At 40.8% G+C, this 18,057-nt stretch overlaps 1 protein-coding gene across 18 annotated transcripts in view; it reads left to right on the top strand.

The window, feature by feature from the left end:
- The window catches only part of ppfia1 (PTPRF interacting protein alpha 1), a 52,062-nt gene that overhangs the window by 30,602 nt on the left and 3,403 nt on the right, over positions 1 to 18,057 (top strand). For 4 of the 18 annotated variants that reach the window (XM_028582957.1, XM_028582782.1, XM_028583039.1 and 1 more), the window contains exons 14-30: positions 1 to 31; positions 553 to 558; positions 783 to 1,006; positions 2,947 to 3,178; positions 6,200 to 6,229; positions 6,770 to 6,894; positions 7,390 to 7,562; positions 7,699 to 7,792; positions 8,970 to 8,981; positions 10,226 to 10,307; positions 10,415 to 10,615; positions 10,985 to 11,047; positions 13,071 to 13,097; positions 14,510 to 14,685; positions 15,003 to 15,100; positions 16,033 to 16,208; positions 16,343 to 16,411. The exon at positions 1 to 31 is cut by the window's left edge and continues 120 nt beyond it. In XM_028582957.1, coding sequence (XP_028438758.1) covers positions 1 to 31; positions 553 to 558; positions 783 to 1,006; positions 2,947 to 3,178; positions 6,200 to 6,229; positions 6,770 to 6,894; positions 7,390 to 7,562; positions 7,699 to 7,792; positions 8,970 to 8,981; positions 10,226 to 10,307; positions 10,415 to 10,615; positions 10,985 to 11,047; positions 13,071 to 13,097; positions 14,510 to 14,685; positions 15,003 to 15,100; positions 16,033 to 16,208; positions 16,343 to 16,411 — 1,819 coding nt within the window. The remainder of the gene's footprint in view (positions 32 to 552; positions 559 to 782; positions 1,007 to 2,946; positions 3,179 to 6,199; positions 6,230 to 6,769; positions 6,895 to 7,389; positions 7,563 to 7,698; positions 7,793 to 8,969; positions 8,982 to 10,225; positions 10,308 to 10,414; positions 10,616 to 10,984; positions 11,048 to 13,070; positions 13,098 to 14,509; positions 14,686 to 15,002; positions 15,101 to 16,032; positions 16,209 to 16,342; positions 16,412 to 18,057) is intronic. The other 14 variants (XM_028583279.1, XM_028583198.1, XM_028583909.1 and 11 more) reach the window with 12 other exon arrangements.

Consider the following 18,057-nt stretch of genomic DNA (forward strand, 5'->3'; position numbering starts at 1 on the left):
GATTGCAGCGCTCCGGGACGAGCCGTCCAAGGTGAGCTCCCAGCCCATCTGATGATGGCTTGTTTATTAATTGTTTGCGTACAATATTCATATTGAATTTGAGGTGAATACTAAGCTTTATATTTCCTCTCTGGATATTAAAGGAATGCATCAGGCTGTTGGCAGATTGGCCATTTTATTAACTTACTTCTCAACATTAGAGAACATCTCTGTGTCCACGTGATTTAGACTTTAGCATAAACAATGAGCATCTAATCAAATGACAAAGTGAGAACTTGGTGTGTGTCTAGGTTTAGAACATTTGAGTATATATAGTTATAAGTTATTTAACAACTTGCAAATTAAACAATGAAGGTTTTCTTGTGATCTTTTCTTCTTTTTGAAATAATTAAATTTACTGGAAGCTTTTCTTTTATTTTTGTGTTGTGTTCCTTGTGACACGTGTTATTTGTATCATGTGCCTTTTTCCTACTTTCTTCTACCTGTTTCAGTTCTTTTTGATGACTTTATTCTTCTCAATTTCTTTCTGTTTGCATCCACTCTGGACATCAGCGACATGTAAGTCAGTGTGGTGGAGATTACTGTGACAGTTACTTGTGTCTGTGGTGCATTAATGACAAATATTCAAGTATCCAGCTAACCTCCTTTTTTTCCCCTGTATTTTTCTCCTGTTTTCCCAACAATATCCTTTTCCTGCTTTCAATATCTGATTTACTCTTGGTATCTTTATCTCTCCCTCCATTTTTCTCTCTCCTCTTTTACACCTGTATGACTGAATCCAGGTGCAGACTTTGAACGAGCAGGAGTGGGAGCGCATGCAGCAGGCCAACGTGCTGGCGAATGTGGCCCAGGCCTTTGAGAGTGACATGGACGCCTCGGACCTGGAGGAGGATAGAGAGACGATATTCAGCTCGGTGGACCTGCTGTCGCCTGGGGGCCAGGCTGATGCACAGACCCTCGCCTTAATGCTGCAGGAGCAGCTGGACGCTATCAACAATGAAATTAGGTACCAGCAGCCACACAGCTACCAGAACAAGAACGCCAAACCTTTGCGGTTTCTCAATCTCAAGAATGCAAGGAACAAACTTGTGTTCTTGGGGAGAACGTTCTTGCTGGTTGTTCTCGGAAGAATGAACTTGCAAGTTCTCAAGCACAGAAAACGCTGTTAACTGTTTGAGACGATGCGTTCTTGCTGGTTTTGCGCAACACCCCCAGCACAGAGGCTACCTGCAGGGCTCCAAAATAACAGCTAGAAATAACAGCGAGGTTGTCAAGCCTGCAGGCGCTTGTGGAGTTTAACTCTGAAAAGGCAGTTAACCACAGGTTCCCGTTAATCTTATGATGGACATGTGTTGTGATATTTAAACAAACAATCTGTCAACAGCGAAATAAAAGCCTCTTATTTACGAGACCGGTCTGAGAGACCTCCAGCCCCGGCAGGCGCTAGCTGGCTGTCGCCTCACTTCATGGAGCTTCTCAACTCTGAAAACATTTAAGCAAATTGTCAATTCGGCAACGATTTTCGCAAGACTGCTTATATTAGAAATCTAAACAGTTCATTTCTCGCCTAAAACGTTCTCAGAAGTGAATTTAGTGATGAATAAGATGACGAAAATTGTTAAAATTTTTCCCGTTGTTGTTCCGTCTGTACCGGAAACCCAACCCTCGTTGAATGCTGAAATGAATGTTGTAATACGGGTGCTGCCAAGTTCATACAAGTTACCAACCAATGCATCCTCGGTAAAATGGGCGTGTCAAGAACATTTCTGGGAATCTTAACTGTTCTTGGTGAAATGCGAACTTCTGTATTGGGACAGTACTTTGGCAACACGAGATGACGTTTCACAGGGACCACAAGTCAACAGAAGAACACAGATTGAGAAACGCTTGTTTCATGTAACCTTAGTCTGGATCAACAGAAGCACATTTCCAGGATAAGTGCCTGTTAGGATAATTATTTATGGACAAAATCACTGGAGTTCTCTCAAAGTTCGTTTTTACTTACAAGTAGAGTCAGTTTTACAGCTCTTCAGCACAAGTACAGAAAAATGACTGTCGATAGTCTTTAACCGTAGCTTTTTATAGGGAAAAGGGTATAATATCACACAAAGAGAAACTTTCTTATCCCTTGTCAGTCTTGATGTCTCTTCCGCATGCCCTGCCCTCAGGGGTTTTCTGTACATTCCACCAGGTCAGTGATAGTCATGATTATTACATGAGAAACAGAAATGAATGCACAGTTTCTTATGTAAATAGTTTAACACTAAAATGAAGCAAAGACTATAGCAAGCATCACTTTTCTAACAGTGCCTGAATGTCTCTCCCCTTCTGTTCTCTGTGTGTTGCCATTCTCAGACTCTGTTTGCTTAGGGAAACAACAACAATGTTCGAGCTAACAAGCTACACGCTGAAAATGTAAAAAAAAAATTCGGAGAATGATTGTAAAGATATATAAAAAATATGTTGACGGCATTTATTATCCAAGTGGGATGTTTTGGGACAGATGGAGTGGGATTGCTGTGGATGAGGTACACACGGTGATACACTGGTAAGAGCGAATGATGTGATGTATCCAGCTAATTTAAAAAAGTTCAGGTTACTGTATTGTTTGAACAGTTCACTTGTAATATTGTATGTGGCGTTTTCTTTTGCGGGGTGCAAATGTTCCACCAAAACAAGTTCCTTCCCGAGACTATTTAGCAGAGCCATCGTCGCTGCGTCGGGAGCTTGGTGCCGCCCAAGACAATTGTGATTGGTTTAAAGAAATGCAAACAACCTAGAGTTTTTTTGTCCTATCCCAGAATGCATCTGTGGTGTAGCCAGACCTTACTCCACAGCGCTGTGGAGATAGGTCTGGCAACGCGAGACTAATGTAACCTTATCTTTTTCCATCAAAATGTCTAGTGTGTTATTTAGCTTCGCCTACTCCTTCCTTTATCGTTGCAGAATGATCCAGGAGGAGAAGGAGAGCACAGCCATCCGGGCCGAGGAGATTGAGTGCAGGGTGGGCAGCGGCGACAGCCTGGGAGGACGTTTCCGCTCCATGAGCTCCATCCCCCCGTCACTTTGTGCGGGCTCCTCGTTGGGCGACTCTCCCCCAGGCTCTGGCCACTCCACCCCCAGACGCATTCCCCGCAGCCCCAACCGAGAAATGGACCGCATGGGTGTCATGACCTTGGTAAAACTTTCTTTACTTTCCAATGGTCCCAAACCGGGATCATACAACTGCACCAAATACCACATTTAACTTCCATTCTGAAATGCCTCATTCAGTTAACACTAGTATAGACCGAATCACCAGAGCATGTTCTTCAATTTAAGCTTTGAAACTGCCTTCCCACGTTGATTTTGTGTATTTATGCTGTCTCCTCTCATCAGTGTGGTTAGTGTACTAATATTTTGTGTGTATGTATAGGAGTATGTAACCATGTGCATATGTAACTGCCCCTTGCTCGTAGCAATATTGCTATGACCCCCACATCATCCATAGCTCCCTCTCCCAGCAGACAGTAACTTACCTGCCCTATGGTGCAACTGGCTTCAGTTCCCCCCCCTCAAGCCTATAACTGTGCCCCATACTTTCAGGTACTTGCAGATCTTTCCACAGCTCTCTTCCTTCCCTCCCCGGGTGGGTGCAGTCTGCCTCTTCCTTTTGATATCTCCAAATACTAATAATAGATACTTTCCCCCCCCACTGTGTCATCACTTTGCTCCGAGAATAATTGCGGTTACGCATTTGTCGTGCAGAAGGACCTTGTTTGTGAAACAAACTAATTATTCTTATTCATAACATAATATAACCTGATTTAGTTACATTTTACTAAATCAAGTTATATGATGTTATGAATGAGAAGAATTAGATTGTTTGTGGTCTGTAGGGGGTCTTTCAATGGCTACAGATGACAAGTTTTCCAGTTACATACTGGCATATTTTTCACTCATACGCCTAGCTAGTGAGTGTTTTAAAAGAGCTGTAGGTTCATCTGTGATAGTCTACATAGTGGAAATAGTTAAGTGCTCCACAGGTTATTTAGCAGGTAGACAATATACATAATTTCATTAATTTAAGCTCTGTGGAAGTAGAGTAATACCCAAAGAGTGGATGCTCAGACCAATCTTGGTCTTGTATGAATATTCTAGTGAATATTTGAACTATGTGTTTAAAGGGACACCCATTTCACCAGTCACTAGAATTCCCTTTTTATGGTGAAAACCAGCAGAACAAAAACGTTGTTTAGGTTTAGAAACTGGAGAGCACACACCTCTTCTTAACCTGTGAGCTCTTCCTGGTCACCTGTGTTACATCTAGGGTTGCAAAGGGGTGGAAATTTTCCAGTAAATTTCCAGAAACTTTCCATGGAAAGTTTGGCTGGGGAATTTTGGAAACATTCCAATTTGGAAACTTTCACGGGAATTAATGGGAATTAATGAGAATTAATGGCAATAAACTGGATATTTTTAATATTGCTTTCCATGGAAAGTTTAGATGGGGAACATTAACAATTAAGAAAAACAAGTTAACATTTGTTCCAACTTGTAGAGCCGTGTCATAGGGCTGTTCAATTATGGAAAGATTTCCTATTTTTGATTATTTTGTTTAATGATTAATTAATGATTCTTTAACACGATTACTCATTCATTTTTTGGAAGATTTTGCATTACTAATTGAACTTAAAAACAAAAGAAAAGTTGAACAGTGAAAACACCTTGAACTGTGAAATATCCCGTTATTCCTTTCCCCGTTTGAACTTTTTCAAATTAATTTAATTTTAATTACAAAACTATGTGCAAAATAATTGTATTTCTCGATTATATTGTTTTTGTGATTGCCAGGAGCCGAAATTGCGATTAAAATGTATTTAATTGCGCAGCCCTACCATGTCACATTAGGAACATAGATAACATCTACAGTATAATGCTATTGGTTTCCCTGTTAACACTGGAGCTTGTGTTACTCATCCGTCAGTCCTTTCAGGAATTTCTTATCTTGCGATTGCAAGAGTTAACTAAAGTTTTGGAAGCTCCTTTTATGTTTGCAATGTGTCATATTTGTTGAAGTTATGGATACAAAATCTAAGTCATCTAATTCAACTGTTGTAGTGAAGAGCTGGCACACTGTTCTGCTGAGTGAGGAATTTAAGGAATTTCAATAGTTCAAGAAGTTTATCGAATGAGGGCTGTAAAGCATTACAGACATGAAAGGAGTGCTGCTTTATCTTTGGCAGATAATGCCTAAGAAATGACTGTTAGCCATGTCAGTCTTAACACGGTTCTGTTTTTAATCTTGGTAAATTATCACCTTTGTCGTTAAAGCATGAGTGAAACTAGTCACAAAGTCCTAATTCCTAAATAAGAAAACACTAGAAGAAAAGGAACATTTGGGGTGATTAAATAAACTCTCCTCACCCCCTCAATTTCCTCTTCCTGTTTTCCTTTTATAGCTCACTGATCTTTTCCTTGCCCTGGCCTCAGTGTGACAGTTGAGAAAAGGAAATGAGTGATTAGGTATTTTCCTCCTGGGGGGCACCAGAAACACCCATAGAAATGTGGCAGGCTGATGGTTTATTTGCTCTGCTAATGCCAGGCCTGTGAGGAATGCAGCGGGGAAAGAAAGCCTCCCCCTTTTACGTGCACAGTGGAAAATATGACTAGAACAGCTCTGGTTTATAAATTCAGGTATGTTATAGAACATAAAGCAAAACCAGTCAGATAACGTTAAAGCCAACTGGTTTAGAGCTGAGAGAGGGATTTCAGCACTCTGGTGTTAATCAGATGCACTTGCAGAAGTGCTGCTTGGCTACCTACTTGGTCAATTATTCAAATAATTTCATCAAGGCTTTGATTCCTCTCCTCCCTCGGATTTCCTCGAGCTAGTCTGCACCCATCCTCCCACCCTTCCACCCAACCTTTAGCGTGGTTGTTTTGCAGTGTCTCCTGCTCGGGTGCGGTGATGCTCCTGCAGACTTTGTTTTCCAAAAAACTGCACGTATTCACTGCACAACTAAACTGACCATTGATTGTGTGTGTGTACGTGTGTGTGTACGTGTGTGTGTATGTGTGTGTGTGTACATGGGTGTTGTTAAATCTTATTCTGATTTCCTGCTCTTGTGTGTTTGTGCATGGCTTGTTTTCCGCCGCCGGTCTGTTATGCGTCTCACTAACTGCTTTTCTCCTCTCTCCTTTTTTTGCCATGCTTCAGCCTAGTGACCTGCGCAAGCACCGCAGGAAGGTAAACTAGAGACCTGCTTTACTGGGCTCTGTCGGCTACCTGTCTATTATCCTCACCCCCCCTCCTCTGCCAACCAAAGCCCCCAAGTGTAATCAACAATGTTCAAAATCCCATTCCTGAACATATAAAGATGTTACAATCAAATCATTAGGGACTCCTGTTATGATCACCTTTTGTGGTGACCCTTTTCACCGTTTTCTGACATTTTATAGGCCGAACATCTAATCGGTTAACCGACAGATTAATCAATAATGAAAATAACTGTTAGTTGCAGTCCTAAATATATTCCTGCTAAAGTGTATTATTTACAGTGAGCTATTTCGTATTGATACATAGCATGTATGGACTGGTCACAGACCACTGGGATTGTAGTTCCTTGGCGCATAAAAAATGTATAGTGTAACTTTAATAAAGCAGCTTTCCACTCAGCTGTATGTGTTAAATAAAGGATGTTGTCATCATGTCTTTGCCTCACTTCTGTACGGAGTGAAATTGGAAAGATCTCACTCTTTAACACGCGCCTCTCTCACTGTTGTGCAGTCTGCTCAGGATGACAAGGCCACTATCAGATGTGAGACGTCACCGCCCACCACTCCGCGCTCCATGCGCCGGAACAGGGAGGCAGGGCACGCTGCCAGCCATGAGGACATTAGAGACATTCGAGGGTAAGTCCTGTGCCTGTCGCCTGAAGGAACTGTCTCCCTGTTCATGATTGGTCTATTGATTCTCTCTATCTTATCACGGAATTCAATACCTTTGAACAACCGACCTAAATGCCTCCTTAGTATTGAGTATTGTTGTTATTCAATACCAAATTTCAATACCTAAGGAGCAAATCTCATCAGCGACAGTGAGCCAGTAAGCATGCCGCATGCTTCTACCAAGATCTAATAATGCGTGGGATTGGCTGTCTAACGTTACACGTCTCAGCGGTGTGCAGGAAAAACTCTACGTTACGCACAGAGACTGGGCTCACGGGCTCAAAGATTTGTGCCGTAATGTTGTAATTGCTTTTTGTTAAAATGGATTTTATAAAATTGGTATTGAAAAAAGTATCGTTCGAAACCGGTATCGAAGTCGCAGTATTGGTATCTGTACCGGTATCGGCCATTTTTGGACGATACCCAGCCCTACTAATCACTTAACCTTTGCTCTCATAGTCTGGCTGGCCTGCAGGACGGCCAGGGTAGTAACCCTAGCAGTAGTAACAGCAGCCAGGACTCCCTCAACAAAGCAGCAAAGAAGAAGAGCATCAAGTCTTCAATTGGACGCCTCTTTGGGAAGAAGGAGAAGGGCCGACCCAGCATTCCCGGCAAGGACTCCCCCAGCCAAGGTCAGGCACTAGGAACAGGGTTGTTATTCCAGCACAGCGCATGTTTATGTTAATGTAATGCAATTCCACACTACCATTATTGCCGTGTTACTGTTCCTGTCAGATCTCTGAACAAGATGTGTGTTTATGTTCCTAGCTGGCACTCCTGAGGCCGAGAGCTCTCCTAAGGATGGCTTAGGAATGGGCACCCTGGGAGGCCCTGCAGAGAAGAACAGGAAGCTGCAGAAAAAGTAAGTGTCTTCTTAACCGTCCCCCGACACCCTCTGCTGTCTCCACAATTTATGTCAACTGAGAATGAAAATGTTTTAAGATGATTACCACCCTACTATACAGGATGTAGTGTTTCCCCTAGGTTGATTGCTTCAGCCTGGCGGATGGGTAGTGCTCATACCACCACACTAAATTCCATTCTGAACTTAACACTTACAAATATGTATGTTACTTTTTGAAATCCACATAAACCACACTTAACAATGACATAAATGTCACTTTTAAAGATCGTTCAGCTGTTACTCCAGTTGCTCTCTTACAAGCAATGGAGCATTTAAAAGCCTGCTTTTTAAAACAGAGTCCCACGCAGTGCTCCCTTTACATAAAACGCAACATTACATCACTTTCAGCAAATTTCACGAAGAACAACGAGGGCAAAGTGTTGTCACCAATCAGTTTAAACCAAATAGTCTCTGATCTAGCTCAGCTACAAAACACAGAATCCGTCAGAGCTGTGGAGATAAATCTGGCAAGGCGAGACTTCCGGTAGGCTAACGTTACCAACAACGTTATCTTCTCTTCACCTGTTCAAATGACAATTTCTCAATCGACTTACCTGGATGAATAAAGGTTAAATAAAAAAAATAAAAAACTCTAGCTGTTTAGATAACCCACTTGACTGTCCTGCTGTTACAGATGTGAACTAACCACAGACAGTTGCCTCATTCAGTGACTCATGGTGGTGTGCGCTGCAGAATGAATATGGAGGGAGGGAACACATGTTTATTTGGCGTTATTTTTGGCATTAAAACAAATTACAGTATAGGGGAAATACTGGGATGCCAATATTGGTGGTTAAATGGTTAATAACATCCATGAGTGTTATGTTGTCCGCCTTGTGCTCCTGCTGCAGTCCAGGTCGGGCTCACATGCTCATCACTCCCCGCCACCTGGCTCACGCTTACTCCTATCAGCTCATCTTCTTTCCATTCCACACCCAGTCATTTCCATCGCAGTTATCTCCCATAACTATTTTATGTTTGTTTTTTCCCACCCTTCATTCTTAGTTTTGTGCACACATATTGCAAACACCATACATGCTGTTTTGCCTGCAGTATCAGTTCATTCTTTCTATTTATCGTTTTGTCAACCTCCCTGTTCTTTTTTTTTATCATCCCCTTCTCATTCCATGTGTAGTCCAATGACAGGGTAAGTTGGTTCATATTGCTTTTGCTTTGCCTTATCTTCTTTCCACTCTTGGCTTCAAGTTGACCTCACCAATAACTCTGAGGACCCCAAACAACTGTCCCCTCGAATGTCTGATGGCTTTTCCATGCTGCTCTTTACCCTGCTTTCCACAGAGGAGCTTAACTAACAGGAATGTGTGTGTGCTGATTTTTAGTGAGTGACACAGTTTCCTCTTGCAGTTTTCCTGTTGGAGCATGAAGTTATGCACTACAAGTAAAGGAAAGATCATGGAAATAATTGAACCAAATAGTTGCCTTTTTGTGAGTTTAGTTGTACATAAGAAAATACTCATATGATACACTTTAGGACAATCGCTGTGTTGCTGTGAATGTCTTCCGAATTTATTTGAAGCTAAGTTGTTGGTTAACATGCTTTTGGACATATACAATCTTTTTTATAATGTCAGATCTGCCCAACAGAGGATGAGCTTGTCCTTATCAGTGATATGGGGCACACAGCCCCATCTAGTGGCCAAGTACAACCACTTTCTCTATTTTATAGCATCAGTTAAGACTTGTTTTTACTTACTTACTTTTAGAAAACCTAAATTAGAAGCTGCCTTTCAACATCTCTAAAACCCTTTCGGGGATTCTCTGCTAAATGGCATTGTTCCGTCATTACAAACTGAGAATGTGCATGAAACAGATGTACAGAATAGAGAGAGTTGTCCTGCCCTAAATACTTCCCTTTATGCATGTTAAGTCCCCTACAGTTGTAGAGGAATGCATCCATACTAAAGTCATTTTCTTAGTGGACTCTCAAAGCACTGGTTCTGGGAGAAAACTGTTTTGACTTCTGACTAATGAAGTTCCTCAATCCTGAATCCAGTCATCTTGCAGAGGCTTAACAAAAGACCCATCTGGTTAAACCTGAATAGTCAAAGCTTGAAAAGGACTGGGGAGGCTTTGACAAACAGTGTTTTGTTAATACTTTCATATAATGCCATTCTGTCAAAGGTTTTCCAGATGAGTATGTCTCTGTTTGAGTCTTCCTGGGTTTCAACTTCTTTGTTTTCTCTCAAACTCCTGCTCTCTGTTTTGAGTATGCATGTCTTTGGGTTTGTGTGCATATCTGTTTCTAAAGGGGACTTTGATAGGGTGCATACTGGGAGTTTATGATGGATTTGGGTGTATGGCAATGTTTGTGGGTTTGTGGGCAAGTGAACACTTTTGGATGTTGGCTTAAATACACATTTTGTGTCTCAGGCATGAATTACTGGAGGAGGCTCGCATGCAGGGCCTGCCATTCGCCCAGTGGGACGGACCAACTGTTGTGGTTTGGCTGGAGGTACGACACGGACACAATTGATCTGAAACCCATTCAAACCAGTAACACGACCATTAGCATGTTAACCGATGGTATTGTTTCGCGTTTGCCCCCTTCTTCTTCTTCAGCTGTGGGTGGGTATGCCAGCCTGGTACGTGGCTGCATGCCGTGCCAACGTGAAGAGCGGAGCCATTATGTCGGCGCTATCGGACACAGAGATCCAAAGGGAGATTGGTATCAGCAACCCGTTACATCGTTTGAAACTTCGTCTGGCCATCCAGGAAATCATGTCTCTCACCAGCCCTTCTGCCCCGCCAACATCAAGAACGGTACTTTTTGCTTTCTTTGTTAGTTCGATTCGGTTGGGTCAGTGTGTTCTGTTGTTAACGCACACATGTTTTCCACCTTAATACTAATAATATTCAGACACTTTGCCTATCCAAAGTCTTGATGTTGCCTTTAAGCTCTCTGTCTACATATTCATGAGCATGCCACTTATTTTTTACAATAACATTTTAATTACTTATTTTCTTATCATGTACTAATGATGCAAACTTGATTATTTTTGCTAACATTGATAACAATAAATGAACAAAGCTTTCTTGATCTCTCCATTCCGCTCTCTTTTTCTGTCCTCCATCACTCTTCTCTCTTTACAAACTTCTCTCACTTTTAATTGGGGGGTGGCGAATGATCAGACCACAGGAAACGTTTGGGTCACACATGAAGAAATGGAAAGTTTGGCAGCCACACCTCCCACGGTTAGTCTACCCTGATTGGCTGGGCACTGGTGGCTTCTTGCTTCTGTGATGGTGACGGTCGAGACTCGTTCCAAGTTGCCTTCAGGACAGACCAGACTTTACTATTGTAAACTGCATATATTAATGTTTGATACTTCAGTTTTGTTGATCAGTCCATTATTAATGTGGCTTAATTCAGTCTCACTAGGCAACTTGAAACAAGGCCTTATTCTTTGTGGTTTATTTTTCTTTCCTCTGTGTTGGTAGTAGTAGTTTTCTTGTCTCTTCATTTAGACCTTACCTACTGTATGTGTGTCTCTGCTTTAACATTAGTTGGTGTTTGGAGTGTATGTGTATTACTGCTGTATAATTGCTTAGAAAGACACCTACTGCTAAGTTTACTGCAGTTTCTATGTAATGAATAAATAATACTTGAGCCAGCCAGAATAGGGATGCACCGATCTGACTTTTTCAGTCCCGATACCGATGCCAGGGCTTTATGTATCTGTCGATACCCGATACTAGAGCTGGGCGATTTGTTTCCCTAAAAAAATCTGTGATTTTTTTGTTTAATAAAAAACTCGATTTTTGATTCGATTTTTTTCCCCCCTTCCATTTAAAACAAAATAATTGCAAACTGTAAATATATTTTAAAAATATATATTTATTGTATTTAATTAAAGTGCATCAACATAAACAAAATTGCAAAGGCAAACCTACCAACTCGATTTTTAAATCAAATCGATTTTTTGTGTGTATTGGTCAAACATACAATAGTAATCAAATAATTTTTTTTGGGATGTGCTTGATTAAATTGTTAGTATTGCACAGTACTAGGCCTACCACCACCCCTCGAAACATTTACTTTGCAGACATTGCAAACAGCCGACGAACTAGTTGGCGTGGCAAGCATGAAATATCTCCACACAGCCGACTCTTTGGCTCACTCCATGTTGCTTAACGGTTAACTCAACTCTTCTAGCATGCAATGAAAACAAAAAACACTGGATCGGCCTTTGCATCTGCTAATTTTTCCAATCCCCGATACAGCTATTTTGTCAATATCGGGGCTGAAATCCGATTTTAATATCGGATTGGTGCACCCCTAAGCCAGAACAAGGTATCTAAAATGGCAGAAGAACAAGCGAGAATAAGCATGAACTGTCTCCCTTAACAGTTTATTTCTTACGATAGCCTTTTCTGGACCAGTGTAATTTATTAGGGCTGGGCGATATGAAGGTATATTAGGGATTCACCGAATCCACTGCCGAATACCGAATCTACTGGTTAAGATTCTGCCGAAACCGAATCCTACTCCCATCCTCAGTCCATTAACACAGTAAACCCATTAATGTAAAGTAAACAACGCAAAGCTGGTTTTTAGCAGTGACTGTCCTTCCTTTGCCGTACCTAAAGTTGCTGCATTTCTGCTGCTGTCTGGAGATTCCTTCATGCACAACTCGTATTCTTTCGGATGTTTCATATCAGATGTTGTAACAGCGGCCATGTTGTGTATAGTTTAGGGTCCTCGCCACCACCAGACCAATCAGCATTGAATAGATTGAACATGTAGCTGGACTTGAATGGCCTTCTTTTGACTGAAAGTACTGCCAAACAACACTTTTTCTACTCAGCAGTTCCATTTTCACTTTCTCACAGCCTACTGCATTGAACGCTCCACCTACGTAAACACCTTCCCGTAATCAATGGCGGCGTCATTACGTCGACCAGCGTAGCGCGCGTAATGCAAGCGTAGGGTTCGGTGGGAAAAAATTCTAAGGTTCGAACCCCGTCAAAAAGAAAATTACATAATGGTAATAATCCATAATTGAGGAGTTTATCCATATCGCCCACTCCTACAATTTATTATAGTTTTGTTGCCTTTTTTTATTTCCTATTTGATGTCTTAACGTTTATTTGTCTGGCTTATTTCACTTTGACTTATATTTTCCACATTAAGCTGCTCTAACCAGCACTGCTGCCTCACTAACCCCTCGCCTTTCTGTTCTTCTCACCATGCTCACTCTAACCCTGCTAACACCAGGAGGATGACGAGGGTAGCTGGGCCCAGGTTTGCACACATTCCCCAAAAACCCACCTATACTCCTCCTATAAACCTTCTGAATTCTACTATTCTTAACACCATCTTTTAGTCAGCGTTGGTTCTCATAAAAGAGAGGTCACAGTTTTTCCTCTGTATTTATTTCCAGATCATTTTTCACAGAGGGGGCAGTTACAGCAAGCATGTTTGGAGTGGTCTATTACAAATGTTTTTTAAAGTTTTGCCCCTTAAGTGTGGTTCACCGCAGAACCATTTCAACTTGTATTCACACTGAATACTACTGTTTGTGTTTTTTTAAGCTTGATTTAGGGTTCTGCGTTAAATCTACTTCGTAGGTACGTACATAGGTACCCTCCGCTTTTACCCCTCTTGTTGGTCAATTTGCAGCCCAGTTGGGCTTAGGGATGGGTCTCGATATCCATCCCTAGTTGGGGTCCTTTCTTTTCAGCCAAAGGCAGTTGCTGCTTCACTTGGCAGCCTCTGACAGTGACCTGGCGGCTTGTCTTATGGCCTGTCCTTGGACTTCCATCCCTTTCAGCAGCCTAAAGTAATCTTCATTGTACAAAAAAAAAAATAATCAAAATTTTCAAGAATTGGCCCTATCTACCCCTGGCAATACTGTGCACTTTAGATGGGGGACTGGATTCTACCCTCAGAAGATCCTCTTGTTACCACTACAAAGGTGGCCAGAGACTAAATTAAAGTATTTTAAAAAACAAAATAACTTCCAGAGATGCTGAAAATTCAAAAAACACAACCTATTTGTTATTTTTAAATCATAATTCAGATTTTCTTTTCAATAAAATGTATTTTGGTGCACGGTTTTGCTCCATGTTGCTTGACTCTTTTTTTTTGAAGCAGCTCAGTAGTTCCATCTAGTGGTTCTGACTGATTCAGGTACCTTCAGTCAAGGTCTTTAAGAACCCTTACATCATTCATATGTATTATAATAAGTTTATTTAATATAGCATTTTTTACAGAACAAAGTCGCAAAGTGCTTCACAAGAGTAAAACTGTTAAAAGAAAAGATAAAAAGAAACCGTGAAACAATAAATCTTAAAGCAACCACAGAACGTACAGCCACCTTTTTGTTTTTTAGTCGAACGCAAGAGACCACCAGTAAGACCAGTAAGTGACCTACTGGTAGTGGATGGAGGAGGTCAGAGACACACACAGGTGCCTGACCATGCAAGGCTCTATACGTCTGAACAAATGAACTTGATGGGAAGCCAATGTAAAGAAGATAAGATGGGTGTATAATTTGTATTTAAAAAAATTACAGACGTAAAAAAAAAAAAAAAAAAAAAAAAAATATATATATATATAGTTCTATACTATCCTGGATTAGAAATTAGTCTCTTTTCCATCTTTTCAACTCACTCTCACAAATCCTTGTTAAGCCATCTCTTTTTTGACCGTAGACATTGGCGTACGGAGACATGAACCACGAGTGGATTGGTAACGAGTGGCTGCCCAGCCTGGGTTTGCCGCAGTACCGCTCCTACTTCATGGAGTCCCTGGTGGACGCCCGCATGCTCGACCACCTCACCAAGAAAGACCTTAGGGGACAGCTCAAAATGGTGGATAGCTTCCACAGGTAAATCCCAACAACTAAAGGATAACACAAGTGTTATTTCATCTTTTTATTCTTAATGAATGCCCTGAAGAGACCAACATTAACATTACATTTATCCCACATAACAAGTATTGTCTTTGTATCCAAAGCTTTGTTTGTCTCATTCCCTTGTGCCATATAGACCTCGATTTGTTGACCAAAACTGTTAAACTTAAAGCGGGGCCATGCTGTTACATTGGGAAGTACTAATGTAAAGTACTAATGTGAAAGAAAACATGTACATCAATGTAACAACTGATGGGGATCCAAATTAACAACTGTTTGTTTCTGTGCAATAGGAACAGTTTTCAGTGTGGAGTGATGTGTCTGAGGAGGCTCAACTATGACAGGAAGGAGCTGGAGAGGAGAAGAGAAGACTGTCAGCTGGAACTTCAAGGTAACACACACCCGGCTGATTTGTGAGCACAATTTAAATTCTAGATTCAGTGACATGCATGCTCGGCACCCACTTCTTTATCTGTTCAAATTAGACTATAAGACTCAATGTTATACATCTTCTGTGAATTACTTAGTGAATTTGTCTCGTTTTGGTCTTAATCGACTAAAGGCTCTGACACACCAACCTAATATAATCGGCCGTTGGACAATCTAAACTTGAATAATTGCATTGAAAAACTGAATTTGAATCATTGCATTGAAAATCTGAATAGTATAATTTGAAATTGAATTTATTCGTTTGGAACTGAAGTCCAATAAAATTTGATCCTCATTGAAAATCCAACTCTCTATATATCTTCACATTCAGTTCTCACAATTGAGATTAAAGTTAGTTGAAGGATGAAGGAAGAGCAATTGAGCGCAGATCGATCGATAGATAGAGTTCAGTGGCGCAGATACACAGGACTCCTCTTCGGCCAATCGGCACCTACGTTTTGGAGCACAGTTCCTGCCATGAAACGAGGTAGAAGTGCTTGCCTCGCCTTGACCTGTCTGTCACAGTAACTTGAATCTGAATTTTGAGAACTGAATTTGAATTGTGTGATTCAAAGTCAGTTTTCCAATGCAATTATTCAAGTTTAGCAATTCAAATTCAAATATAAATGATTCAAATTCAGTTTCTGGTGGCACATATTTCAGCCCATACTTAAGATAGTAATTTTTTTTAACGCCTTCTCACGCTGAATGACTTACGAGCACATCTCTGGTAAACACAAGATTTAAAGTGTTGCTTTTGCATGATTCTTTGTGGAGTTTTACAGATCTCTTAACCAATTGGTCAATAAAATCATGAGTAATAGTATTTCTTAAGAATTTCTTTAGTCTTCTCTGAATTACACTTAAGCTGGATTTCTGTCACTGTCCCCTCAGATGTGCTGGTGTGGAGTAATGAGCGTGTGATCAGTTGGATTCAGGCCATCGGGCTGAAAGAGTACAGTAGCAACCTTTACGAGAGCGGCGTCCATGGAGCGCTGCTCGCCCTGGACGAAACCTTCGATCACAACACCCTGGCCCTTCTGCTGCAGATCCCCACGCAGAACACACAGGTACACACAGCTGGTCAGATGTTTCACCAACCAGAAAGCTTGTATCCATATACAGTACATGACAAAATGTAAGTCTCCACCATTCATTTAGAGTTAAATGGGTGAATTTTCCTCCTCTTGTCTCTCTCTTCTAGGCCAGAGCGGCTCTCGAGCGTGAATACAACAGCCTGCTGGCCATTGGCACAGAAAGAAGAATGGAAGAGGTGACAAACATAAGCTGTTTTTACTCATATGACCTCTGAGAATCCAGAAATTCCCTTTCACACATGTAGCACACATATGGACTAAACATATAAATAACATGGTTGTTAAGATGGTAAGTGGTGTTTCTGTTGTTAAAAGATGTGCACCATATTTGTCACAAAGCTCAATCAAAGTAGTAGCTAAAGCTTTAATATTGTCTAATCTCGATTATTGTTCAGTGGTATGGTCTAATGCAACTCAAGAAGAAATAACTAAATTGCAAATGGTGCAAAATAGAGCCGCGCGTATCGCGCTTAGGTGTGGATATCGGACAAATGTTGTTAAAATGCACAAATGTTTAGGTTGGTTATTTGTAAGAAATAGATTATTTTATTCATTATGTGTTTTTTGTTACAAAGAAACCATCTATTTTGTATAATAAATTATCTTTCAGTTTAGATATAAATTATCTTTCAGTTTAGATATACACATTGTAAATAAACAGTATAAATTATTATTATTAAATTACACGACTATGCGACTAGACATGCCACAAGAGGTAACTTTACCAAAAGCAGAGATAAGTACGCATATGTAGAAGTATGGTCATGTATAGAGCAATGCAAGAATGGAATGTGTTACCTGAATCTAATAACACAAAACCTATTTATTGTTTAAGGAAGTTAAGTAGACAAAGAAACAACATTGGTTGAGGTTTAACAATATATGTATCTTTCGTCAATTGTGAGATGTGTCCAGAGAGGATGAAAGACATGTTATAGTACAATAGTATGTGGATTTACCGGTCTAAAAGAATGTGTTCAACCTAAAAGTAAGGAATGCCTGATAACTGCACTGGTGGAGCTGTCTATGTGTCTGTCCTTGTCTTATGTGTCTGTATTTTGTTATTTTTGTCAAGAAATTAGTGTATGTTACGTTTTACAATTTTTATTTTTCATTTGTTTATGATGTTATGTGTATGTATTCTTGCATTGCCACAATTACAAGTGAGTTGTAAGGACCTCAGGAAGAATAGCACCTGCAACGCAGGAGCTAATGAGGATCCTAAATAAACAAACAAACACAACAGAGATTGTCCATCTCAGATGCGTTCTCACTTCCTGGAAATACTCCGTTTGATTTAGGCAGTTGGTGGCGCCTGGGTGGAGCGTGCTGTAGGAAGGACATGACGCGGATTACACCGCGGTCAACGAGCCGGTTTGTAATTTGGTCACAAACGACAGAGTCTCTTGCCGTTCCTTGAAATTGTCTGACGATTTCAGCGTCGGTCCTTACTGACAGTAGTTCCCGAATCTCGTCGTCTCTCCAGTTAGATATTTTCGGTGGCATCTTCATGTAAATCACCCTTCTTTTTCTTTTGTATTATTCCCATTTCGTGCCAGCAGATTGATAGAAAAGTCATCAACACCCACTCGCTTGCTTTGAATTCTCCGGACAATGAGCTGCTCTATTCACACATGCGCTCAATCGGACATTTTACAGATTTTGTACCTGGGAGCTGGCCACAAACATTTGCGTTATCACATACAGCTCCTCCGAATAATGTCTAGATACATTCAGGGTTGCAGTGCATGTGTGAAAGGGGCTTTAGACATACAGTAACAGAGTGAGAAATTTTAAACGACCGCTTACCTTTTACACACCT

This window comes from Perca flavescens, chromosome 1, assembly GCF_004354835.1.
Source record: "Perca flavescens isolate YP-PL-M2 chromosome 1, PFLA_1.0, whole genome shotgun sequence".
Classification (NCBI taxonomy): Eukaryota; Metazoa; Chordata; class Actinopteri; order Perciformes; family Percidae; genus Perca; species Perca flavescens.